Raw genomic sequence first — 25,246 nt, forward strand, 5'->3', positions numbered from 1 at the left:
AAACTGTGATTTTGCGGGTCAAACGTTTTTATCAGATTGCGAGAATGTCTGACTACAGTTTACAACGGAAGCTGGAACCCATTTACGATGTTCTGGACAATCAGAATTTTAAAACCGCTATTCAGTTGTGCAACAAGGCTTTACGCAAATCTGGCCCAACTAATGCTATCCAGGTACACTTGGGCTCGTTTGAACTACAGCTGTATTCACAAACTGAAGCGCTTGTATTGATCTTGCAGTGACTTTGGAATGTACAATGATTAAATACTCGTTGTCTTTCCTACTGGGAGTTGGCTGCCTTTTTAAAACATAACGACCATCATGTGATGATCACAATCAAATCATTCCTTTCCTCTCTCATTTGACAGTTATACATTGTACGATCACCATATTTATCCATTGCAATCCAGATACTGGCTTCGCTATTATCAAACTCTTTGTTGTCTTGGAATCTCGATACATTCGCGTTCTAGTTCAAGATAGCAATGATTGCACATCTCAGGAATGTAACTGTACATGCCAATTACTGAAAGAGATGCGGTAAACTAAGGAGTTTGAAAGGCAATGCTTTCAGTAAATTTGGTGGCAATTATCATTCCATAAAATTGACCTCCTTGTCTAGTGTTCCATTTTACGTGAATACGGCAGCAATAGATTTTGAAAAATTCATTTGGGTTTGATCTAAACTTTGACAATCTGTACTAGTCAAAAGTGAATGATGATGCATTGTATTTGGTAACATATGATTAAACATGTTTGATTTGCCAAATGTATAGGCTCTCAAAGCATTTGCTCTGTCTCGATCTGGGTGTGATGATGAAGCGTTAGATCTGTGCAACAAGATCATGGCTTTAAAACCAACTGATGCTCCTACTGTACAAGCCTTAATGTTGACTTTCAAGTTTTTGAATAAGAGTATGTTTTGAAATGGCATGATCAATCAAAGTGAAGTTTCTAACAGTTTGTATTTAAACTGAATTAGACGATCGTCTTGTTGTTCTTTATGAACAGGCGTTTGCGGCATTGCCCAATAACGAAGAATGGGCCAATCATTGGTTTATGGCATTGGTGCGTATCAATGACCTCAAAGGTTATCAGCAGGTACTTTTTCATAATCTATTTTCAACCCATTCAATTTTGATTTCAGGTCAAATATCAAACTACTATTGTTGGTCATATCTGATAAAATGCGTTTTTGACAACAATTTAAATAGGCTGCCATGAAGCTTCACAAAACATTTCAAGAAGTCAAATATTATTTTTGGGCCGTCATGTCAATTTATTTGCAGGTAAACCACCAGGTTAACTGAATGGCATTTATAGCCACATTCATGTAAAATGGAATACTTGCACTGATCTTGCAGTGGCTTTGCTTTGAAATAAGCAATGCTTAAATATTTGATGCTTCCTATTACAAATCAGAACAATGATTGAACGCATTATAAATGTAACTATACATGCCAATCACCGGGAAAATGTCAGTGAGCTAAAAAGTTCAAGGCATAATGCTGTTTGGTAAATTGGCATCAATCATTTCATGAGATTGGCAATTTATCATGTACTTTTTCATCTTTATTTAGTGTTCCATTTTACATGAATATGTCTATAAAAGTATCAATGGAAAAATACACTACTTAATGTTTGTTTACTCCATTTCATTGGATTAATTTCAGTCCAAGATACCAGACTGTCCCAACAAGTCATTGCTGCTCTCGCTTGCTCAAAAAATGATGGAAAAGGCCGAAAAAAATGAATGGATCAGCACTCCAGAAAGTAAATGACATTGAAAATACTTCATTGTATTCAAGCGTGATTTTATGATATTGTTGACTGACTGTAAAACTATGTATAGCACTGCATCTATATATGATGATATTGGAGGAACAGTCCAAGTATACGGATATGGAAAAACTTGTCAGCGGGAAGTTGGGTGGATTGTTGCGCATCGAGTCTGAGCGCGATCGTGTACTTCTCGAGTCATTAGTCAAGAGAAATGATCACATACTTGCTATCGAGGTATCCCTTCGTTTGTTGACATCCAAGTAGGTCACAATAGAGCATTGTACTACAATATATACGCGAATTAGATCATTTGACTAATTTAAACTCATTTAAAACCACCTTCAGCATTGACGATTGGTTTTCATATGTGACTCTTTCTGACTCGCTTTTAGAGCTTAAAGATGATTCTTCAAGGTAGTACTGATATAGTGTACAACTGCTTGCTTAAAAGCCATAATTGTACTCAAATTTGATGAGTAGAATTTCAAAAGTGTGGGCCACAATCGCGACTTTACAAGAACGTGCTTTAAATGAAAGGCAGCCATGTCGAGGTCCATTCCTAGCTGAACTGTTGCTGATTAGCAAGAACTTGAATAGATGTATGCGTATTAATGATCTTTTAAGCATGCCAATGCTTGTCCAATTTTAGATTTATAAATCTAAAATTGATTGTTTTGATGAATAGCTACGGATCCGTCCATTTCGCAGTCATTGCTGATGTATTTGAAAAGATTTGGAAAGGCGCAGTCGTGCTTTGATGACATGAAGCCGTATTTGAATCATTGTACAGATGAAGAGCTTCGCACTGTTGTTGATGCCATATTGAGCACCGAAACTACTTCCCCTGAAGAAGACACTCCAAAATCGATCAAGGTATTTGTTTTAATAGGCACTGATGCCTTGATTGATCAGCTACATATTCATTAAATGATATACTTTCAATTTGTGTAATATTTTGCTGTGAGTAGATTGACGCACTTCGTCGGGATATTAATGCTCGAAAAATTATTCGTTTTGCTTCCAATACAGTACTTCTACCAGCAGATCGTGATGCTCAACTGACTCAGCTAATCAAATGCTATCATGACAGTATCCCACTGGGTATGATACTTTTAAGCGAACTTGGGTATTGCAAAAGTATACCTACTAAACTTTGAAAGAAAAAATACACTTGCTGATGTTTTTATCTGGACATGTTAGGGGCTGAGATGGATGTGCGTGAGCTTCAGCCCGGCGATGAATATCTTGTTATTTCTACAGAATACATTCTGGAACTATATTCAATTGATCGAGGTGAGCATCAACACACAATTGAATATTTAAAAACAATTTCATATTTATGACTTTACTAATAATTTGAAACTCCAATAGATGAAAAGATACTGGTGAACGCCATTGGGCTACTTGAGTTTGCACTCGAAAAGAGCAAGTACAACCATCAGTTTAAACTTTTGCTTATTCGTATGTATTTTGAAATTGGTGTGTATCAGCGTGCTATTGATCTCTCAGCTATGATGGACATCAAGCAAATTCAAACCGATACGCTCAGGTATACTTTCAATTGCATTGTTGTTTATTCACGACTTTTTGGTACTTTCTAACATATTAAACCTACCTTTTACATTCTAGTTACATTTTTACAGACGATCTGGAGATTTATGGTTCCTACAATCAGTCTATAAACCAGTTTCTTCTTGGGTCAATGGTTTATACTCGCAATGAGAAAGAGGTTAGGACTAGATAAATCATTGGTTAATTGATTTGTTTACTGATATAGTTGGATGTCTTAGCTGCCAGAGTCAATCATCCAAGCATTCAAATATGCTTCGTTCTCAAAGGTATGCGCATTGTGTTGCTTTTATGTTCATATCCATGCTAGTGGCTTGATGGATATTTTGATTTCACTGTATTGATAGCTAGTTTGTATAGATTCCCGAGTTTATGCTATTTCAAGAAAAGCTTTCCAAATCTATTCAAAGAATACATTTTCAACATCAAATCATTCGATCTGAAATTATTTCCAAAACCAGTAACATGTCAGAGCTAAAGGAATTTCTTTTGAACATCAATCCTAATACTCTGGCATTTGAAGGTGTGTTTGCAAAGTGCCTTTATTAGTTATTTCACGTTTTGTTTTTTCCATTAAAATATGTTGTAACTTTGTAATGAATTGCGTCAAACAAAATGACAGACGACAAGGTGCAGCACTACTATGACAATCGTGACTTTACTGTTCTTTCCGAGATTGGCGGGTTTAAAAAGTCATTGGCAAGTAAAATTATGGCAACAGATTTTCCAAGAACATCGGTGAGAATAACTTTTTTAAATTTAATCAAAACATTATTAAGCTATTTTAACTGATTTGAATATTGCTTGTTATAGTCTCCATGGCGCAAAATGCGATCTTTGGTGGTTTTGCTTCTTCAAAATATGGTGTCCAACAAATATTCAAGTGCAGAAGTTGCTACCATGGAAAATCAGCTTGAAGTTGTAGTGGCTACGCTACCTGATGTAAAGGCTCATGTATCATGACGTGTGTTGTCAACTTATGCTGAGTACTAACGACCTCTACCCTTTTGATATTGTTTAGCATGAAGCAATACCTGCCAAAGTGATCCTTCATCTTTCGCGTTTAAGCAGTGGCCGACTTGTCGATCAATCTGAAGAAAAAGGTACTGGTAATGATACATGTACTTGGACAAGTGAATCCAACCTGGTCAAACCTAACTCGCTTTATTTGGAATGACAGGTTGGAAGGAAGTGATTGATTTATACACATCTTTGACCAGCATCATTCTTGACAGCAATCAGTTTGGACTTTCTCGCTGCTTTGCAGAAAACATGACTGGTGTGATAGAGGTAGGTTAAAGTACATGTAGCTGTCATGCTAAATACGCGACCCTATGCATCTTGGCAAGTCGGTGTATTGCTTTTTGGTAACTTGGCGTCATGCTTGCTAACTGCCATTGATTTTATAGGCATCTACATATATTTATGTTGCATTACTGTTTTCCAGTAGCAATCTCCAGTCATCCAAAATGACAAATAGATTCAAAACTAAAAACGACACCATTGCCAGTGCATACGCCAAGTTTATACAAGAAACAAAAGCAGTTCATAGTACTATCAAGACACGACTTAATCAAATAGCACAGATGGACAGCAAGCAGATACAGGCCCATTTTGAAATTGGACAATCTGGAATTAAAACAGACTTGATATTTTTGACCGATACCCAGGTTAGATGGAGCTGCCAATAGTCTGCATATTATGTTGGGTATATAATACTGTAACAAGTTTACTGATAAAATAGCTGTGTTTTAAATAGGCAGTCAATAACATGACAGAGTTCATTCAACGTGGCTGGACACTTTCTTTTAAAGGGTACCAACAGTCTTTGGAGCATCTGACAACTATGCAATGATGCCAGGTTCAAAAGCTTTCATGTGATGACCTATGTTACACGTTTATGACATGTTAGCATCAAGTGAATGTCTGACAGATATGTCACAATGCTGATTTCAATAAACAACAATAAATGCCGAGGTGAATTCAAGATGCAAAGCATATGTTGGTTCGAGGCTTACAGTTGGCGATTCACGCTTGGTAAATTCGACAAGTTTAGATATCTCCAAAGCAGTCTTGATTAGCTCCTTGATGGCATCTTGAGCAGGCACATGGAAATCAGACACCGAGTATTTTTCAACATAAAGACGAATTGTAGCGCCTTGAGAGCCAGTGCCAGAAAGACGGAAAATAATTCTAGATCCATCCTCAAAAATCACACGAATCCCCTAAAATTAAAGCACATTTGGTAAGAACCCAAACAACACGCTTGTAAAAGTGGCTAGTTGGTATACCTGTTTAGAAGTCACGCTGCCATCGATGGGATCGGTGTACGTAAAGTCATCCATAGCAGTGACGGTAAACCCATTCAAAGTTTTTCCAACAAGGCTGGTGCTTTTACCGTTGATATAGGCAGATAAGTGGGCCATGACCTTGTTGGCATCCTCACTGTCAACTTCTTCGTAATCGTATCTGCAAACATATTAGCATGATAATCCGTTACCGGAAAACATAATAATTGTAAGAGCCAAGTATGATCCACCACACCAAAAATTTGAAAATGGGTCATCAATGAATAATGGTAAACAGACCTGGAAAAATAGTTACGTCCATATTCAGAGTAGTGAGTATTCAAAATATCTTGAAGTGAAGAGCCGGGCTTTGTCTTGTTTGCCTCGGCTAAAATGGACAACCAGGCTAACAATTTAGATGGTCAAATATGAGTGAGTAATGCAATAGAAAAGTATACCAACCAAATAAATGGATTGCACAGTTTAAGCACAGATATGGATAAATAACAAATGCATAGTTTTGACTAAAAGGCAAACCCCACCAAGAACAGCCCATATTCCGTCCTTTTCACGAATGTGGTCAGATCCAGTTCCAAAGCTTTCCTCGCCACAAATCGATAGCTTTCCAGAGTCCATCAAGTTTCCAAAAAACTAAAAAATCAAAACATATTAGCCTAGAGTGGTGTATTGACAATTGAGTATATGAGTCAATACCAATGACTTTACCTTCCAGCCAGTAGGCACTTCAAATATTTGATACCCCTTCTTACGGGCAACTCTGATTAAACGATTCAAAGCATATATGTTCATAATAGGTTGGTTTAAACTCGTCTTGAACAGAATCAAGAGCTTCAAGTATGAATCAGTAGCTATACCTATCAATGGCGCCACTAGTAGGCATGCTACGAGCAAGACCATGGACACCCGACTTTTTAAAGTAAGGAATAGTCTCGGCATTGGCGGCAATGACTATAGTAGTGTGATGGTATCGTATTTAGAGTCAGAAACTACTGCAAAGTATAGGCATGTTTTAAATTCAAGGCCAAAATTGCTTTACCGGCAACAGAGTCCGAAGGGTTTACAAACGTTCCTTTTCCAATAATCATGTTACGATCACCATCACCATCTAATTTATTTGAATGCAATTAAAGTAGTTAGTGGTAAATACAGACATTCTTAATATGGCTGGTTACAAAATGATACATCTTTGCTTACCGAAAGCAGCACCAAAATCAAAGTGTTCTTTTTCAACGCGTTCAACGAGTTCGTGAGCGTACTAAAAATATATGCCAAGCAAAGTATCAGACCAAAAGTCAACATGTAATAAAACTATCTATGCTGAACTTTTTGATAATAGAGGTTTTACCGTCAAGTTTGGATCAGGATGGCCGCCACCAAAGTCCATCTTGGGAGTGCAGTTCATGGTGGAGCTCTCTGAAAGCTTAAGTTCGTCGACAAAAATGCGTTTTATATACGGCCCCGTCACTAAACAGCATCAAAGATAGTTTAAATGACAGGGATCTTAGCGAATTTGTTGTGGGGTATTAAAATCTTGGTCGCGCAATATACACCTACCGCCATGCATTGCATCAAACAAAAACTTGAAAGACGATTGTTTGAAAAAGCTGCGGATGGAATCAAAATCATAAATTTCCTTGACAAGAGCAACATAGTCATCGACTGCATCAACAACTTGAACAGTGAAAGTGCCAAAAACATGAGTCTTGATAATTGAAAGATCAATCTAAATCAAGTCAAGATATCAAGTGTCACTATACTGAATATAAACTGTCTAGATGCAAGTATAAGCCTAGCATCTAAAAACAAATAAAATTATGGATAAAGCACCTCGGGGATATCTCCAACTGAAAAATGAGCAAGGCTTTTTGAAACTTCGTAAATCTTGTTAGTGATTGCCTCGGGAGCAGGTCCTAATATACATGAACCGTCAGTATTTTGTTTATGCTGATTATTAACCATTAAATTATGCAACGCTGTTGATAGCCATTATATACTTACCACCATTCCCAATGTTGTATTTGATTCCAAAATCATTTTCGGGACCACCAGGATTGTGCGATGCTGTTAATAAAATGCCTCCGGTTGCTTTTAATTTTCTGATTAAATTGGATGCAGCTTTTAAATGAGATGTTTATGGTTAGTGTAGTCGAAAAGATTATGAATATGATGTAGAGCTAAAACTCACCTGGGGTTGACAGAATGCCGTTTTGAGCAATAATCAGTTTGGAAACCTAAAATGGTTAGATTAGCAAATGGCTCGCAAATATGTGGTTGCAGTTTCAAAGAAACTATTCAAATACAAAGATGACTACAAGAGAAGTCGCCAATGCGCTAAAGTCAAGACTGATAAACTATGGATTGCGTGTATATACAGATAGTATGGAATTCAAGCATGACAATAATCATAATAAATGGAAATGCATCACATAATACAAATAGGTAGTAGGGTAGATTCGGATGCTTACAGCCGTATCCACGTAAAATATAATTAATGGAGTTGAAATACATAATAAGCAGTCAATTTCATCGCATTTACTGGACAATATTGTACTTTTTGAACTTTTTAGTTGACTGATATTTCTTTTGGTGGTCGATATGAAAATAGCAGTTCTATTGAACTAAAGGGCAAGCGTATCTGTGGGATTTGAGATACAACAAAGTGAAGAAAGGGGTGGTTTGATTGTATTATATGAAGGTTATTTGAAGCAATCAATCTCTATTAGGAAAGTGCAACTAATATTCCAAACAGAAGAGATTTTGACCGCTACTACTCCATTTTACGTGAATATGGCTGTAAATTGAGATTCAGACTACCGCTTTACCTTGTTACCAGCAGCCACGCGAATGATGGCTTGAATGGCCTCGGCAGAAAAATAGCGACCATCACCACCAACAACAAGAGTAGTTCCCAAAGTAGGCTCAATGGTAGTCATAATGGCTTGTACAAAGTTTTCTGTGTACTTGGGCTGCTGGAAAATCCGCACTCGCTTGCGTAGACCAGATGTGCCAGGCTTCTGGTCATTAAAAGGAGTCGTTTGAACCTGAAACAAATAAAAAAGATGGAGCAGGGTTAATACAAGATATTTGTGCTGGCATAGATGATGGTAGACTGCAGTTTTGTTTAGTATTTGTAGAGATGATCATATTGTCGCTGAATTTAAATTGAAGCTGATGGAGATCAGGATTAAACTTTGTAGGAGATGTATTTTAAAAGTATACAAGTAACAGTGAATTACCATTGAAATAGCAACCATGACTGTATGCAGTGTTATTGGGTTTAAAGTAGAGTTGCAGATCGTGAACTTGACCAAAATGCATTGATGGATTTCTGACCCTAATGTAAGCTCAGCCAGCTTTTCAGCCAGCTTTGCTGTGCAATTACCGCCATTCTTCACGTAAGATGAAGCAATATCTCGTAGATTGTCTTGGAATAGACAATGGTTAATATTAACTGAACTTGTTGGAAACTGGCTTGATAGATACAACGATCATTTGATTCATTCATTTCAATCCAGATATTGGGTTTGCTGTCAAACTCATCCTTGTATCCTAATATCAGATACACTTTAGCTCAAAAAAACAATCTCAGGAATGCAACTATACATGCTGATCATCACAGAATTAGTCAACTAGAGAGTTCAAAAGCAATGATCGATAAATGTGGTAATAAGTAGAGCCAAGATTGTGCTTTCACTGGTGTAATAACAGTGTCATTCAATGCAATTCGACTTTAACATTTCAGTTGCATTTGATGACTGCTTCTCGAGAAAAAGACAAGACAAAGACAGTGGTTTCTTCTACCAAGAACCAAATGGTAAAGACTAAAAGTCGGTTCAAGCGAATGCCTCCTCGCTGTCATGCCGTCCGTTCTACAGATATCTTTGTTTCTAAAAGATCTTCTTTCCCTGCCCTGACAAAAAGAGCTCTTTCTTTCTTGGAACCATCAGCGACTGGTCGTAAGCAAGTGATTATGTTTGGTTATACCATAAATATGCACTATTAAATCCTTTGGCAATCCTGCTATGATGGTTGTTAATTCCATACTTTGATCTCATTCTATACGCATTTGTGGGCTCATAGACAGACCTCTCAAAAGGTAACGATCCATGGACTAGGCGCTGCCATTATCTGTGCTGTTCAATTAGCTTTGCATATCCAAAAAGCAGCATCGATCTCGATTTCTTTATCAACCACTACCTCATCTGTCACTCTCATTGACGATGTTTACAAAAGATCGGGTGTAGATTCTGACACTACTGGATTTAATCAGAGCGAGTCTGTTGTGTGCGGAAATGGTGAAGCAAAAGTGTCGATCGATCCCAATGATAATGCAGCCTACAATCTAGACGGTGCTGACATTTCTCTGGATCAGGAGTCTCGAACAAACTCCGCTATTCATATTGTACTGAGTACCTTGTGAGACTACCATGATTGTCCATTATTCAACTCTCCTTCAGTAATCAATAGAGCCCAAATACATGGCCGATAGTACAATATAGGATTATCTTGTCATTTTTTATAGAAATGTGTTTTCGTCGCAAATTGATGCAGCTGTTGTTTAGCTGTTCCAGAAGAAATACTTTGGCGAGCAAGTGCTACACCTTCTTTGAGATTAGAGGCTGCTCCAGCTACATAAAGTAACGCTGCTGCATTCATCAACACAAAATCCACTATTGGACCAGTAAGAGCGTTATCGAGTAATGCTGACATTGTGGCAGCATTCTCATTGGCTTCACCGCCAACCACATCTCGCAATGGATGTTCAGCGAGTCCGAAATCAGCAGGAGAAATAGTGCGCTCAGTGATCGTTCCCATACTATCAAATGCCCATACCAGAGTGGATCCTTCTGGGCTGATCTGTAAATCAATTTAAAAAGGTTGAGTACAAATCAAATGTGTCAGGGTTGGCTATTGTTCTCACCTCGTCCAAACCAACAAGCCCGTGCACTACCCATCCTTCCCGAACTCCGCTCAAGTGGAGTGCTTCAGCCATAATCCGGCCGATATCTTTTGAAAACACTCCAACCACCATTTTGGAAGGGCGAGCGGGATTAGTGAGCGGCCCAAGCCTGTAGATAAAGTTTGGTTAATCAGCGCGCATCAATAAGCTTATTATGCATCGCATGAGTATAGTAAACTATTCCAAAAAACACTTGCATGTTAAATATTGTACGAACACCAAGCTCTTTTCGAGAGGCTGCCACATGTCTCATGGCTGGATGGAAACTCTGAGCAAATAAGAAGCAAAAATTACTCGAGTCGAGGATTGAGCCTACCGCTGTTGGAGAAACAGACTCCAAGTGGCAACCTAGTGCTTCAAGAACATCTGCAGATCCTGATGTTGATGAGGAAGCTCTGCTGCCGTGCTATTAAATATATTTGATGTGTAGATGTTTTAAAATGATATGAATTAGCACATGCCTCAAGCTAGATGCACACTATAACAATCAGCTTATTAAAAAGGTAAAACAAAGACACATGTTGAATGTAGGAAAGTCTAGATCGATATAGTATCGAATGCAGTACCTTGGCAACTTTTACTCCAGCTCCAGCAACAATGATGGATGCAGCGGTAGATACATTAAATGTATTTTGGCCATCACCTCCAGTGCCAACAATATCAGCTACATCAAATGGCAGCTCAACTGGGAGTGCCTTACTCTGCATGGCTTTGGCAACAGCAGCAATAGTAGCAGGATCAGTCTCTTTACCCAGTAGCTTTATGGCAACTAGAAATCCACCAATCTGTGAAGGAGTCAGTTGATTGGCCATAATATCAGCAGTAATCTTTCCTGCCACATCGGGTGTAAGTGATAGAGGGTTTTTAAGAATAGATGCAAGATCGCTCATGTTGTAAACAGCAGCCGGTTGCCTTGAATAGTCAATTATAATAGTTTACGGCTGGTAACAAAGGGTATGAGAATGCGGAGATAAAATGAGAAAGCGTTGACATATCATGTGTTTAGGGAGGTGTTCACGTAAAACTCATTCGACCATACAAAAGTGTGGTCGAGTTCAGTAGTTTCTCATTGGTAGATTGTTCATCTGTTGGTTTGGCATGAATATCCATCAATCGTGTTTCCTTAACGCGGCAACAATCTGAATTGTTGAGATGGTCTGCAGCTTATGTTGATTCAATATAGGACATCACCTATTTGGTCTAGCGACAGCTGCTTACTGATCTTGGTGTTGATCTTGTTTCGACGAGTCTTGACATTTCATCTATATCGTGTATACTAGCTTAAACTAATCGTGCAGTTTTACAAACAAGATTCATGTTTCCAAAAGGCTGCAACAGCAGTCTACTTGATACTATCAGAATGATTTCAAACCAGCGAGATTGGGTTGTTAAATAGACATTTCATTCTTTTCGTTTCCTGCTGTAGCTTGATTGCTCGACTTGTCGCGTCCTCAGGTCAAATTGCAAGTTTGTGCGGATACAGGTCGAAGCTAGACAATCCAAGTTTCTATCCATTCGAAAAATTGGTAGGTTGCATCTGCGGTGCATCCATCCACACCAGTAATGCATCCATCCATATCATGCATTGATACTAACATACTATTGTTTAAACATGTGTAGAATATGGCTGACACTGCAGCGGCCGAGCGTGGTAAGTTATGGCATTCTTTTATTGGTGTAAGCCTGTCCATCTAACCTTTGCCTAATGCTATTTTGATTAGGACGAGGTGCTTTTGGACGTGGACGTGGCGAACGCCGTGGTCGCCGTGGTGATCGTGGACGTGGCCGTGGCCGTGGTATGTTTTGAAGTCGATAGATTGCAGGCTTTTATGCCGAGTCTGATACAAGGAGAGCTAAACTTGAATGGTTTGAATCATAGGTCGTGATGAAGAAAACAAGGCTTGGGTCCCAGTCACCAAGCTTGGACGTCTTGTACTTGATGGCAAGATCCGTTCTATTGAAGAAGTCTATCTTTTCTCTTTGCCCATCAAGGAGTTCCAGATTGTCGACCATTTCCTCCCCAAGCTCAAGGATGAGGTCATGAAGATCATGCCTGTGCAGAAACAAACTCGTGCTGGTCAGCGTACCCGTTTCAAGGCTTTTGTCATTGTCGGTGACTCTGATGGCCATGTTGGTCTTGGTGTCAAGTGCTCCAAAGAAGTGGCCACTGCCATTCGTGGTGCCATTATTCTTGCCAAGCTTTCTGCTATTCCCGTTCGTCGTGGATACTGGGGATCTGTTCTTGGTGACCCCCACACTGTTCCTGCTAAAGTTACCGGAAAGTGTGGTTCCGTTACCGCTCGTCTTGTTCCTGCTCCTCGTGGTACTGGTATTGTTGCCGCCCCTGTTCCCAAAAAACTCATTGAGCTTGCTGGTATCAAGGATTGCTACACCACTACTCGTGGCTCTACCAAGACCCAAGGAAATTTCCTCAAGGCCACCTTTATGGCTATTGGAAACACCTACAGTTTCCTTACTCCTGATCTTTGGGAGGAGACTGCTTTCCAAAAGAGTCCCTTCCAGCAATGGTCCGATCTTTTGGCCAAGTCTGCCAAGAAACACTAAACGCTCCATCAATGAATGTTTTTCAATCGTATTTTATTTTTTGGTGATTTCTGTAATTCTATTTTGCTAGTCACATTATGCTATACAGTGATGGTTTATGCTTTGTAGTTGAACCTTGCTTGATTGAATAAATCGACTGGATCGATATTCACTTTTTTTATGCAGCGACTATTCTAGATACTAATCGATATACAAACACAAGTTTATCATGGGATTAGACAAGTACTGTAAAACAGGGTTTTAATCATTACAGTCGTATTTGTGAAAACGAGACACTTGTATTTATTGTACTACAACATCTCATTTAAGCTCCAGTTCAAAAGAACAACGATTGCATGTTTCAGGAATACAACTGTAATGCCAATCACCAGAAAAAGAACAGAGGATAGTTTTCAGTAAATTTGGACATTATCATGCCATGAAGCTTGCTACACTTTGACATTTTTATTGCATTTTACGTGAATACAATTGTAGTATTGAATGTCTAGCACTCAGCTTTTACGACTTGCTCGGATGCTTAAGCAATCACCTAGCACAATGACATCACCCATAGCATTGCAAGCACTAGAGAATCGCTCGTATGATCCTGAGACGGATATCATGAACATGTCGGATGCCACATTACTGGAATCAGTACATATTCCAGGCAAATATCAAGACTTGTTTAAACCCAAACGGATTCGACCTCTTCATGACGCCATTTCAGTTGAGTATCAATGGAGTATGGCTTTATTTTGCTCATTCTAACATATAAAACAGTCATCCAATGATCATGCATCTAGACGAACAACATATCCCAAGATCATTAACAGCCCAGACATTCGGGCACTGGATGCTGAGCTAAAGCCATTAACGCCAGCACAACAACGACTACAAGGACGGAAACTCAATCGAGTGGAAACGTACATTGTGGAGATCAAAGAGTCTCCACAGTTTTATACTCATCTTCAATCATCATTGTGGGACATTTGCAGAGTTGAGTAGTTTGTATTCAATGCATTGCTACTTGATTAAAAGTACAAAGTAGCTATGACGACCATCCACAGCAACTGATTCTAACATGAATTGCAATGGTATTAATCATGCTAGACAACATTGTCATTTAAGCAAAAGACATGCTATATCTGGTGGAGCCTTTCTGAAGAGGGAAAAAGACAAAAAACGGACCCAGTAAGTTGATCCTGATATTAGTTGCAGCGTAATAATCAAAGCATATTCCATCTTGATAGTCTTCCCACTGATGCCATTGAGTCGTAAATATATTCAGGAGAAGCTTGGAGCGATACTTGACAGCAATAGAGATCTGGTTCAGGCTACAATGGGGAAAATGGCGATGCGATGGCATGGATCAGGCAAACCGATGTCCAAACTAATTCCACAGATTGCATTTAGACTGGACAAGGACGCTATTAATGCTGCAGTGCTTGATGGGATTATGACCAAGATCGAGAGTGAGTTGAGCTCTAAAGCACAATAAAATAGATGACAAGTTTCAAGTGTGTATACAATCCTATTGCTTGATTGCATATCTTCAGGCAATTCATTAGAAACTTTAGGGTTTGTCAATTCAAACTGTCCAGCAACACTTGTCCGGTATAAGCGGACAAGTATTACTAAAATCCAAATGCTTATGATGGACATCGATCTTGGCATCCAGCAGTCTGCAGATTCCGAAATGGCTCTTGATCCGGATCATCCAGATAACGATGCTTTGTATGCAGCAGAACACAACGCTCATCCTGGAATACAATCCACTGGCTACACTGCAACAGGTATTCTGACAGACAATCCAAGAAAACTGCAGCATACCAACGAATCCATCTTGCCATGCGAGTTTATTGCATCGCTTCGTTCGGTTGCTCCATTTGTTACTATCCTTCGAGCCATTTCCTTCAAACAGGTAGGTTCCAACCAACACTAACTCTTTAATCAAAGCATGCCATGTTGCTGATATCAACGGTTACACTATTCATCAACCAGAAAGCATACTGTACAATCGCTGCAGAGGGTATGAGACTGACTGCAGAAGACTCTCGAACAGTTCAAGCCAAAGCATACCTTCCAAAATCATTATTTCGGGAATTCAAATTATCTGATGGATCGGCATTGACTCCAGATGAAGAGTTGTCGTTTATGGTCGATATTCGAGTTCTCACTGACTGCTTGACTATTTTTGGCGCTCAGCAACAACCAGGCGGTTACTCTAATGAAGATCTTCCTCAACAACAACCTCAACAAGCCTCTCACATCGGAATACAATCTTCGCCAGTTTCATTGCAATTGAGTTATCCAAAAGGAGGTGGAGAGCTTACGCTAATGTACGAAATCTGCACAATCGTTTTTGTTGAATTTAATGTGTAGCTTAAACCTGTTTTAACAGATTGGATGCGTGAATGCTATTTGGTGTGGTGATTCCTTATACTGCAGTATGAACGTATGACTGATTTTAAACTCGTAAATATGCAACTACAGGCTTCAAGATGGAAACATTGTTACTGCTTGCAACTTGGCTACATATGATAATGAGCCCATCACTGATTTACATGCTACTTTTGGGGATCGACAGATTGTTGGAAAAATTATCATGAAGGTATACTCAATATTATAATATGTATTAATAGTATAGCTCAAATGTGCATGATCCAGATGTAAGAACGTGTTGGTATAGATGACTCAATATGTTTCAATGTAAACCTTTTACTAGTCGGATTGGCTCAAAACTGCGTTTGGCGAATTGGATAGTACGTCAAGCGATCTTACTCTTTCCATCTCACCACAGCATCCATTTTTGCGGATCTCTGCATCAGGACTGGCAGGAGAGTCTGAGTTGGATTATCCGCGTGATACAGAAGTTCTTGAATCTTTTAGTTGTACCATGCCCACCTCCAACAAATACAAATTCACCATGCTTCATCCGTGCATGAAAGCACTAGGAATGTCAACCAAAACATCAATACGTGTAAACGAAATTGGCATCTTGAGTTTGCAGTTTATGATTCAGCTGACAACCTCGCAAATTAGTTTCGTGGACTATATTGTAAGTGATTGATGCTACATTGAAATGCCAGCCGTATCATATAAAATGGAGCTGATTCTTTTATGCGTTTATTCTTTTAAATGTATCTTGCCGATGCAAATGGCTCAACCAATACATTGAATAGGTTCTCCCCATTGAAGAAAACAACTAATTTGGCGCTATTTCCATTGGATTGGTAGTGAAGCTGGTTTGTGCAAAACCAGTCAAAATCTCTTCGACTGCCTCCTTTGATTCCTGATGTTTTGAAATTAATATCATTTATCAGATTATAAAATCATGCATGAGTGATCAGTATTGTGGAAATGTGCATATGATATAACCAAAACAAATATGCACCTGCTCAGCGTCAGCAAAGGCTTTGACGAGTGCATTTCTAGCATTTGGTGAAAGTGCGGTGCCAAACTATAATCATATACATAAGCTCACTCATTTTAGGCCAAGTAGTAGCACAATAATGTGTAACATCCCCAGTTGCTATATCGTGCTTACCTTTTCAATTATATCCTGAACTTTACTATTCAAGATTGCAATGGGCTCCGCTTTTTCTTGGCTCTACATGAATTGCAGTCATGTTGGTGAATGAGTTGAATGCAATTAAAGACTAGATGCGTGCAGTTAAAAATAGTCAATTGATAAATTTATGTCAATCATCATACCAGTTCTGACAGATTTATAGGCCGTGCCATTCGAACCGTGTTAGAAGTAGTATTTATATTGCTAAGATAGTAACGGGGTGTTGCATCAGGTATAGTAGTCGTGACTGCTGATTTCGTATCTTTAAAATCACTAGTACTGTCATTATCTCGTGCATTAGCTGAAGCGATGCGCTGTGATGCCCATCCAGGTTTTGGAGGAGGTGGTGGTGGAACAGCAATGGTTCGAGATGCAGAGTTTGGAGAGTTGGGCGTATCTGTGGATCGTAATTGTTTTTGAAGCAGTCCTGTATTGGTCGATCTTTGTGGTACTTTACCTTTGCTGGACAAGGATGCTTTTATGGTTCCAAAATCCCAAGTTCCACCGCCAGTAACACCAAAATCCTCATCTTCCTCACTATTAATTAAAGTAATAGCCAAAAATTGATGTTTAGTCTTGGTTAAGAATCATGTACATTACAAACCTCTTTCAATTTGCTAAAACTGATTTCTACAGGCCTACCATAAAATTATTTGTCATGGCAATAATACACTTACTCTGACCCTGGCTCTTGAGTCGGCTGAAGAGGCAAACTTGCCATTTTTTCAGCTTGCCATCTTTGATGACGATCAATGAGCTCGGTTAGAAACGATGTTTTTCTTGGTGTTTTGATGAAACGATGCTTTAATAGTTCTTTAGCAGTAGGTCGCTATATAATTTAATTGTGGCAAAAATGGTTGGTAATAAAGCTTATAGTTTTTAAACCCCGTTTTTCTATTTTATCATATCCAGATATGCACAAAAAGCCTGCACTGCTGATCAAATTACCTTTTCGGCATCTTTTTGAAGACACAAAGCTACAAACTCTTTGAATGCTTTTGAAAAATTTCCCTCCAATGTAGGCGGGTCATTTTTAGGAATAAGAAAAAGTACTCGCATTGGATGCATATCTGCATAAGGCGGATCTCCTTTAGCCAACTCTATAGCTGTAATTCCTAAGCTCCATATATCTGCCTACCAGTCAATGTTAGTCTATTCATAGATCCAAGTTTGGAGACTCGGCTTTGCAATACACTTTAGCAGATTTAGTCAACGCAAAGTTACCTTGGCATCATATCCAACTTGGTGAATAACCTTGAAAAGTATACGAGTTAAAGACACAAAACAGTTATTTGGTGGCACATTTTATACAATAGGGTCAAACTACCAACATTACTCAGAAACGATGATACTCCAAGTTAAAAGTTTAAATCGCATACCTCTATTCATCAGTATATTTTGTAGAGCATAGTCCAAATAGGTTAGTAATTTAAACCACGAGTTTTTAAAAACATGTTTTTACCTGGTGCCATCCAAAACGGTGTTCCTACAAATGTGTTTTTTTTAGTCATTGTTGCAGTAAGCTGGCCAGATACGCCAAAATCGGCCAATTTAACTCGACCATCAGCACATATCAAAATGTTGGCAGCCTTGATATCTCTATGCAACTTTCCCTCGGAATGCAAATGATCTAACCCCATAAGCAACTCTCGGAGTACGATTGAAATGTAGACTTCTTCAAATGGGCCAGGCTTGAGCTGCAGTGAAAGGTGTCGAGTATTGTGTTTTAGCAAAGTCTTTGATATCGACACGGTTTAACTTTGAGTCAAGTGATTAAAACATCCTTACCAAGTCAAGACATGAGCCGCCTTGGCAGTACTCCATTATGATCCACAATTTTGATCCTTTCATATACGATCCATAGTATTTTGTAGTATAGTAGGAATCAAGCTGCGACATGATACTGATTTCCTGTTGGATATCTTCAATATCATCCTCAGCCTCTGTGTGTTGATACAAACATGTTAGTATACCATTTTAATATCCACCAATGCCATCAAAATTCTGGTAGTTGTTTGAATAGAACGCACCATCCAAGTCGATGATTTTGATCGCGACGGACTCTCTAGTTTGTAGCGAGATTCCTTTGTAAACCTGGTATGTAGGCAGTGTTGGTAGAATTGAGTATTCAAACTCAGTAATTCGGTGTCTTTAATAATAGATAACGTTGGTATTGAAGGAAACTCTACCTCTCCAAATGAACCTCGGCCGATCCGCTCTAAATGAAGCAGCACATGTAAAGAGAATTAAACTAAAGTCTTGCAGTGGTGGTAAAAGGGTGGGAAATGGGTAAAGTGCTAATGTAGTTTCAAGGTAAGAGCTGGTATACAACACCAGCCATTACTCGAGTTGGATAGTCCAAAATTGCCCTTCAATAGCATTTGCAGTACAATAACAGCAATATCTAGTTTTTTCAAGCCTGTTTTAAATAAAATACAAGTATATGTATGTAGGAATATGTCCAAGTCTTGCTCACCATGCTTTTCATATAGTTGCTCTGGATCCATCGTGTTGAGTAGAGTTCGGAGTTTGTTTCTTGCAGCCGTATTCACGTAAAATGGAACATAAAATACGCCCAACAATCTCGAAATAATTGGTCGGTTTATTGGACAAGATTGTTTTTAAACTCTTTAGTTGACTGAGATTTCTTCTGGTAATCAGCATGTATAATTGCATGTTTGATTCGTGCAAGTATTGGTTTTTTGAACTAGAACGCAAATCAACCCGAGAGGTTTTGGTCGTATTGACAATATTTGGATTTTAATGCATGAATCTGTGATTATAAAATAAATGTCAAAAGAAGACCATTTCAGTTTAAAACTAGAGTTTTTATTGAATCATTGAAATTGTTTATTGAAGAAGCAGTCAATGTCTAGTAGGAAAGCAAAACTATTATTACAGTCAAGCTAAACATTGAATAGTACTGAATACAATCACTGAATTAATCATCATTTTTTCTATGCAACTATTGTTTTAGATACTAATTGGATATACAAATATATAAGCTTGCTATAAGAAATGATTGAAATTAGATGAAATGATCGCGTTCGATTCATTGCTTTAGTTTGCGCCAAATGGCTGTAAAATGATGAAAAGTTTCCATAAAATATTTTCAATTTTGCATGTTGTCAGCCATGACAAACGAAACAACAACGGCTCAACAACCTACTTCGAATGCTAATACTGGAATCAAGATTAAAAAAACTCTTAATGGAAATAACAAAGTGGAATCGCTGATAGTTGATTCTGGACCACTTATTAAAGGGCACCAGCTTGTTCATCTTGCAAACTCTTTCTATACTGTTCGTGAGGTTTTGGATGAAATCAAGGATCAAAACACTCGGGATATGGTCGCTTCATTGCCGTTTGACCTGGTGGTGCGCAATCCTTCAAGTGAGGCTGTAGCCGCAGGTATTAAATTATGCTACCATGTGTACCAACTAGTCTGATTTTAGGATATTGCTAATTTAATACTTTTATTTGAATCAATCCAATTTACAAAATGTACATGTTATATAGTGGCGGCATTCTCCAAAAAGACTGGCGATTACACTTCCATGTCTACAACAGACATGAAGATTCTAGCCTTGACATGGATGATTGAAAAAGAGACCAATGGTTTATCTCATATACGGTCTCAACCACTACATGCAATGACCTCGAACGGCACAAATAATGATGCCAAACCAGTCCCCAAACCAGCTCTCCAAAAAACTCAGAATATCGCTGTAGATCAAAATGTTGAGCCATTGGTAGAGGCTGTCAAGGTAACTTGATGCCAAATGCCTAAATTTTGCAAATTTTATTTTTTAATCCTGTATACTTGAATCTACAAAACAAGACATTGCCTGAAGAACCTACTACGATTGAGAATGTTGCATTGGATTTAGCCGATATTAAGATCGATCCATTAAAAGATCTGGTGTCGAATGTTTCCCAGAGTAAATCTAGCGACAATGTGACCAAAACCAACTCAAAGAAAAAGCAGGCCAAGGTTGCAGCCGAAATGGATGATGATGCAGGATGGATCACTCCACAGAACATCGCCAAGCACAAAGCAAAAGACTTGTATGGATCTATCTCGGTGAAAAATGCCGCCAAAGCTCCCTCTGTGGCTTGTATGACAACAGATTTTGCAATGCAGGTATGTACATGCCCTCTACTGCACACAATTGTAAAATATCAAGTATTTTAATGCCGATTATTTATATACACTGCCCTGCTGTGATAGAATGTACTATTGCAAATGAATCTCAATGTTCTTTCTGTAGATGGAATCACTGTTCGAAAACTGAGAAGCTGGGTGCTAAGATGTCACAGCTGCTACAAGTATGTGACGTTTCTATAATTTGGCTGTTTATTACACCAGACTTTTTTGATTCATCGATTGGAGTCGCTTGTTCACATGCTTACATATATTGCAATGCTTTTGACAATTTAGAGTAACCAAGGACATGAACAAGCAATTCTGTCCGTCTTGTGGAAACAGTACACTAAATCGTGTTTCTGTAGGCATCAATGCCAATGGACAAACCATTTACTATTTAAAAAAGAATTTCCAGGTCAATTTACGCGGAACTCGATATAGTATTCCAAAGCCAAAAACAGGACGAAATGCCAATAATCTAATTGTTTGTGAAGATCAGAAAGAGTACCAGCGTGCATTGCAGCAAAAACAAAGACGTGATAAGCAGTTGCTAAATCAAGATTCCATGTCGCTGGACTCTGCTATTTTAGGCAGCATTGGTCACAAAAACAGCGATGGCGGTCCCTCTCTTTTGACCAAATCTGGTATGCCTCTGGTCGGATATGGCCATCGCAACGTGAACGCTAGCCGAGGCAGGCGTAGAAAGTAGTAAAAGATACACTGCACTTGCTTGTAACAAAACGGATTAAAATACAAAGTGGTTTGAATTTTTATAATGGGTTTTCATTAAGTCAACGACTTCATCAAATTAGACATGGCTAAAAACTTTGCCGTTATTACTTGTTAAAACCAGAAAGTATAAGACTCGCACGCAGCAATGAGAAAAGTAGACTCGTTTGATGAGTAGCAATGGAATAAAGGGTAACCATGCTGTCAAAGAATCACTTTGACACCATATTAAAAAAGCTTGGCCCACTTGCTTACTCAACTGTCACCGACTTGGCAAGATTGCGGGGGAAATCAACATCAACGCCGTTCATAACAGCAAGGTGGTATGACAGAAGCTGCAAGGGAATGATGTTGATGATGCCCTGCAGACAATCTACCAGCTGGGGAACGCGAATGGTTTGGAATTGCTCAGAAATATTAGCATCGTTCTTGTTGCAAATGATAATTGGCTGTCCTTTGCGCGCAGTGACTTGCTGTAAAGCACTCTGAACCTTGGGGTAGAGAGAGTCGTTGGTCATTACAAGAATGACAGGCTAATGTCAAATATACAGATTGGACATCTACAGTTAATACCAGCACAAGCAAAGTAGAATATAATCCAAAAACAAAAACAAACCATGTTCTCATCAATAAGTGCCAAGGGACCGTGCTTGAGTTCACCAGCAAGAATACCCTCGCTGTGCATGTATGAAACCTCTTTAATTTTGAGAGCACCCTCCAGACAAGTAGCATATTGGTAGCCACGACCCATAATCAAAAGAGATTTCTCCTTAAGAAGAGTAGATTTGGCAAGAGTACGCAGCTCGCCATCAAGAGCGAGAGTTTCCTTGATGTATTTGGGAAGCTGATAAAGATCATCGATGATATTTTTGCGACGATTGGCGAGAGAAATACGATCAGCCGAAAGCTCAAGAGCCATCATAATCAAGGCAATATACTGACTAGTGTATGCCTAAACAGGGGTTTACATGGTTTGAAAAATCAGTTATAATTGTCCAGCTACTTGAGCATCAACAGTACAACCCACCTTGGTACTAGCTACACCAATTTCAGGACCAGCGTTGATATGCACACCACAGTGTGTTTCACGAGAAATGGAAGAGCCAACAGTATTAGTGATGCCGACACATAGAGCACCACGCTCAAGACAGTAGCGAAGCGCAAGCATAGTGTCTGCAGTTTCACCCGATTGGGACACAAAGATGCACACATCATCACGAAAGATTGGAGTGCCTCTGTCAAGGAAATCCGATGCAAGCTCCACGCTGACAGGAATCTCAGTGAGCTCTTCAAATGTTGCGCGTGTCTGGCAAACAACAGTTAAAATCCAAACTATTCGAGATGAATTATAAAATGACAACTTACTGCAAGACAGCTATGGAAACTGGTGCCACATGCATTAAACACAATACGACGACAGCGACGAATGGTGGGTAAAAACGCTTTGAGACCTCCAAGGTTAACCGTTCCATCATCAAAGTTGATACGACCACGCATAGTGTTCACAACTGACTCGGGCTGCTCGTAAATTTCCTTTTGCATAAAATGATCAAAAGATCCCTTCATGATCTCAGCAATCTCCATTTCAAGAGTTTGGATCGAACGAATTGATGAAATACCATCCTCACGACGAAGACGATGGATATGCAGTTCTAAATGTATACAATGGATGGATGAACGGTATTACTAAACATAGCAAAGCATTTTGGAAAAGCCAATACTCGAGTAATACATACCGCCTTCGTTGATGTGGGCAATATCATTGTCCTCGAGATACAAAACACGCTTAGTGTGTTCTACAACAGCTGAGGGATCTGAAGCCATAAAGTACTCGATGGGCTGAGGCATGCCATCCTCGCTTAAAAAGGCACGGGACTGACTGCGTCGAATTGCACCATGTTGGGCATTTGCTGGAATTAGCATGCTGCCATCATCTTCTGGGATTTTCTCAGTACCGTCGGCACCTCCAAATTCAACATCGACAAAGTCTACTTTGAGTTTCTTTTCGGTTTTTACACCAATAAGCAAGGGAGAACCACGACGAGCAGCAATGATTTCGTGAGGGAAATGAGTGCTCTTGATGATGATGGCAAAAGCACCCTCGAGTTCCTTGACAACTGCTTTGATAAGCGAAGTCATGGAAAGTTTGGCACCTTTTTGCGAGTCGAACAGGTATTTGGCAAGTTTTGCAATACACTCGGTATCTGTGTCCGACTCGAACACATAGCCCTTCTTTTCAAGAACAGTTCTCAACTCTTTGTAGTTGGTAATGATACCATTATGAACAACAAGAAACTCGTTTTTAGGATCAGATCGATGAGGATGCGAGTTGCGTTCAGAGGGTTGTCCGTGGGTGGCCCAGCGAGTATGAGCCATACTGGTGTGACTGACAAAGGTTTTACTAAAATCAATAGTCTTGTCTTCAACAATCTTTTTGCGGAGCGCGGCGACTTTGCCAACCTGATTGCAAAATAAAGTGAGTATACTATAAAAGCAGCACTTATTTCAGTATAACCGCACCTCTTTGTAGATCAAAGCCGTGCCTTCCTGATCTCCATCGATAGCAATACCTTTTAAAAATAGATTAAAAGCCATCAGTCATGTGCACAGCAATACGATTGTGCACACATATCATTCAACTTACTAGATTAGATAGATTGGTATAGCCAGAGAAACCAAGTCAAATCAGTGAAATGCAATTTAGTTTACACTCGGTATAAGGTCACAAAACAATATATGATGGCAAGATCAATAGTTCAAGACAAGGAATAGCAGTTGATAGTATTACCCAGCACTGTCGTAGCCCTAAATATTACCATGTACAGCCACACAGACACAAGTTGGTTAGCAAATCAACTCGCTTGTGGTAGATAGGTCACAATACAACTGTGGAGTATGTTATTACTCTAACAATACTATTCAGTCGAGAAACCAACTCAAGACACCAGACAGATGAGCCTGACAGCAATGGTTAGATAAGAGTAGTTTCCATCAGAAACCACTCCCGCCATGCTCTTCAGTCTTGACAGTTCTTGGTATATCCTGACCCATCTATGCCACATGAACAGTCTGAATGCCACAACTTACTCTGTATTCCAAGCGTGACAGACCAGTCAATAAAGTATCGACAATATAGCGACGGTCTTTTTCAACCTAGACAGTAAATGACAGCAACATAACAGATTAGTTATCTACAGTCAAGCAATACGCAACGCATAACCCAACAGATGCTCAGACTCGTAGCAGCCAGGGGTATTGCCAAGAAGCAACAGTCAGCAATGAATTCAAGATTCAGCAGATATTTTCATTAATACAACATGCAAGCAAACAGAATTCATCGACTGTTACTTACCAGATAGTTCAAGTATGCAAAAATACCACACATGTTCAAGAATCAATCGTAGATTTTGGTCAAGTTGAAAATACAATTTATAAATATTCGTCTTCCGCCCAGAAACTGGCTCCGCACATTTCACACCAGCAAGCTCAAGCATTGGTTTCCAGTTTGTCACAAAGTGCTTATTTTCATTCTACACCACTGCCTCATTTCTTGTAGATTCACTCGAGTTGGGAATGTGTGCTTCTGTCTGGATTTAACAAAGTTGCATTTTCATCCAAATTCAAGCCTATCAAGC

General features: G+C 39.1%; 10 protein-coding genes across 10 annotated transcripts; 6 read left to right on the forward strand and 4 right to left on the reverse strand.

The window, feature by feature from the left end:
- Positions 1-42: 42 nt before the first annotated feature.
- Positions 43-5,343, forward strand: BATDEDRAFT_34589 (uncharacterized protein; the record flags this gene model as incomplete). Its single annotated transcript, XM_006677353.1, has 21 exons — positions 43-173; positions 777-915; positions 983-1,101; positions 1,215-1,289; positions 1,674-1,773; positions 1,853-2,042; positions 2,128-2,196; positions 2,263-2,381; positions 2,468-2,655; positions 2,751-2,883; positions 2,983-3,075; positions 3,154-3,331; positions 3,412-3,511; positions 3,573-3,620; positions 3,712-3,874; positions 3,974-4,089; positions 4,165-4,293; positions 4,373-4,454; positions 4,532-4,641; positions 4,761-5,021; positions 5,111-5,343. The coding sequence occupies 21 exons, from the start codon at positions 45-47 to the stop codon at positions 5,204-5,206; spliced, it is 2,637 nt and encodes an 878-aa protein (XP_006677416.1). The 3' UTR covers positions 5,207-5,343.
- BATDEDRAFT_34590 (uncharacterized protein) lies at positions 5,083-8,914 on the reverse strand (the record flags this gene model as incomplete). Its single annotated transcript, XM_006677354.1, has 16 exons — positions 5,083-5,236; positions 5,370-5,576; positions 5,643-5,820; positions 5,940-6,045; positions 6,182-6,290; positions 6,366-6,417; positions 6,515-6,608; positions 6,697-6,765; positions 6,855-6,915; positions 7,006-7,124; positions 7,215-7,383; positions 7,488-7,570; positions 7,659-7,775; positions 7,846-7,891; positions 8,483-8,701; positions 8,897-8,914. The coding sequence occupies 16 exons, from the start codon at positions 8,912-8,914 to the stop codon at positions 5,225-5,227; spliced, it is 1,659 nt and encodes a 552-aa protein (XP_006677417.1). The 3' UTR covers positions 5,083-5,224.
- A 497-nt stretch (positions 8,915-9,411) lies between these two features.
- On the forward strand, positions 9,412-10,080 carry BATDEDRAFT_87252 (uncharacterized protein; the record flags this gene model as incomplete). The annotated part of the gene is made up of 2 exons (XM_006677473.1): positions 9,412-9,632; positions 9,741-10,080. 2 exons carry the CDS (start codon positions 9,412-9,414, stop codon positions 10,078-10,080), a joined length of 561 nt encoding a protein of 186 aa, XP_006677536.1.
- Positions 10,081-10,169: 89 nt separating this feature from the next.
- On the reverse strand, positions 10,170-11,510 carry BATDEDRAFT_23435 (anthranilate phosphoribosyltransferase; the record flags this gene model as incomplete). Its single annotated transcript, XM_006677217.1, has 4 exons — positions 10,170-10,517; positions 10,582-10,729; positions 10,812-11,026; positions 11,187-11,510. The coding sequence occupies 4 exons, from the start codon at positions 11,508-11,510 to the stop codon at positions 10,170-10,172; spliced, it is 1,035 nt and encodes a 344-aa protein (XP_006677280.1).
- Positions 11,511-12,243: 733 nt separating this feature from the next.
- BATDEDRAFT_86861 (ribosomal 40S subunit protein S2) lies at positions 12,244-13,214 on the forward strand (the record flags this gene model as incomplete). The annotated part of the gene is made up of 3 exons (XM_006677474.1): positions 12,244-12,271; positions 12,342-12,416; positions 12,500-13,214. The coding sequence occupies 3 exons, from the start codon at positions 12,244-12,246 to the stop codon at positions 13,183-13,185; spliced, it is 789 nt and encodes a 262-aa protein (XP_006677537.1). The 3' UTR covers positions 13,186-13,214.
- A 451-nt stretch (positions 13,215-13,665) lies between these two features.
- BATDEDRAFT_87253 (uncharacterized protein) lies at positions 13,666-14,169 on the forward strand (the record flags this gene model as incomplete). The annotated part of the gene is made up of 2 exons (XM_006677475.1): positions 13,666-13,895; positions 13,968-14,169. 2 exons carry the CDS (start codon positions 13,666-13,668, stop codon positions 14,167-14,169), a joined length of 432 nt encoding a protein of 143 aa, XP_006677538.1.
- Positions 14,170-14,503: 334 nt separating this feature from the next.
- BATDEDRAFT_87254 (uncharacterized protein) lies at positions 14,504-16,234 on the forward strand (the record flags this gene model as incomplete). Its single annotated transcript, XM_006677476.1, has 5 exons — positions 14,504-14,636; positions 14,721-15,085; positions 15,166-15,503; positions 15,658-15,775; positions 15,890-16,234. The coding sequence occupies 5 exons, from the start codon at positions 14,504-14,506 to the stop codon at positions 16,232-16,234; spliced, it is 1,299 nt and encodes a 432-aa protein (XP_006677539.1).
- Positions 16,235-17,408: 1,174 nt separating this feature from the next.
- On the reverse strand, positions 17,409-18,954 carry BATDEDRAFT_9934 (uncharacterized protein; the record flags this gene model as incomplete). The annotated part of the gene is made up of 7 exons (XM_006677057.1): positions 17,409-17,564; positions 17,684-17,869; positions 17,960-17,976; positions 18,174-18,432; positions 18,524-18,678; positions 18,766-18,829; positions 18,925-18,954. Coding segments are annotated over 7 exons (867 nt in total), but the record flags the coding sequence as incomplete, so codon positions are not given.
- Positions 18,955-19,869: 915 nt separating this feature from the next.
- BATDEDRAFT_10084 (rRNA-binding endoribonuclease) lies at positions 19,870-21,591 on the forward strand (the record flags this gene model as incomplete). Its single annotated transcript, XM_006677080.1, has 5 exons — positions 19,870-20,146; positions 20,255-20,502; positions 20,676-20,879; positions 20,967-21,064; positions 21,177-21,591. The coding sequence occupies 5 exons, from the start codon at positions 19,870-19,872 to the stop codon at positions 21,589-21,591; spliced, it is 1,242 nt and encodes a 413-aa protein (XP_006677143.1).
- Positions 21,592-21,646: 55 nt separating this feature from the next.
- On the reverse strand, positions 21,647-25,002 carry BATDEDRAFT_16038 (glutamine--fructose-6-phosphate transaminase (isomerizing) GFA1). The gene is made up of 9 exons (XM_006677115.1): positions 24,964-25,002; positions 24,699-24,764; positions 24,400-24,416; positions 24,132-24,180; positions 23,348-24,071; positions 22,977-23,263; positions 22,639-22,917; positions 22,228-22,563; positions 21,647-22,144 (listed from the first exon to the last, which is right to left on the reverse strand). Exons 1-9 carry the CDS (start codon positions 24,994-24,996, stop codon positions 21,863-21,865), a joined length of 2,073 nt encoding a protein of 690 aa, XP_006677178.1. The 5' UTR covers positions 24,997-25,002; the 3' UTR covers positions 21,647-21,862.
- Between the last annotated feature and the right edge of the window lie 244 nt (positions 25,003-25,246).

The sequence above is a fragment of the Batrachochytrium dendrobatidis genome (genome assembly GCF_000203795.2).
Source record: "Batrachochytrium dendrobatidis JAM81 unplaced genomic scaffold BATDEscaffold_3, whole genome shotgun sequence".
NCBI lineage: Eukaryota > Fungi > Chytridiomycota > Chytridiomycetes > Rhizophydiales > Batrachochytrium > Batrachochytrium dendrobatidis.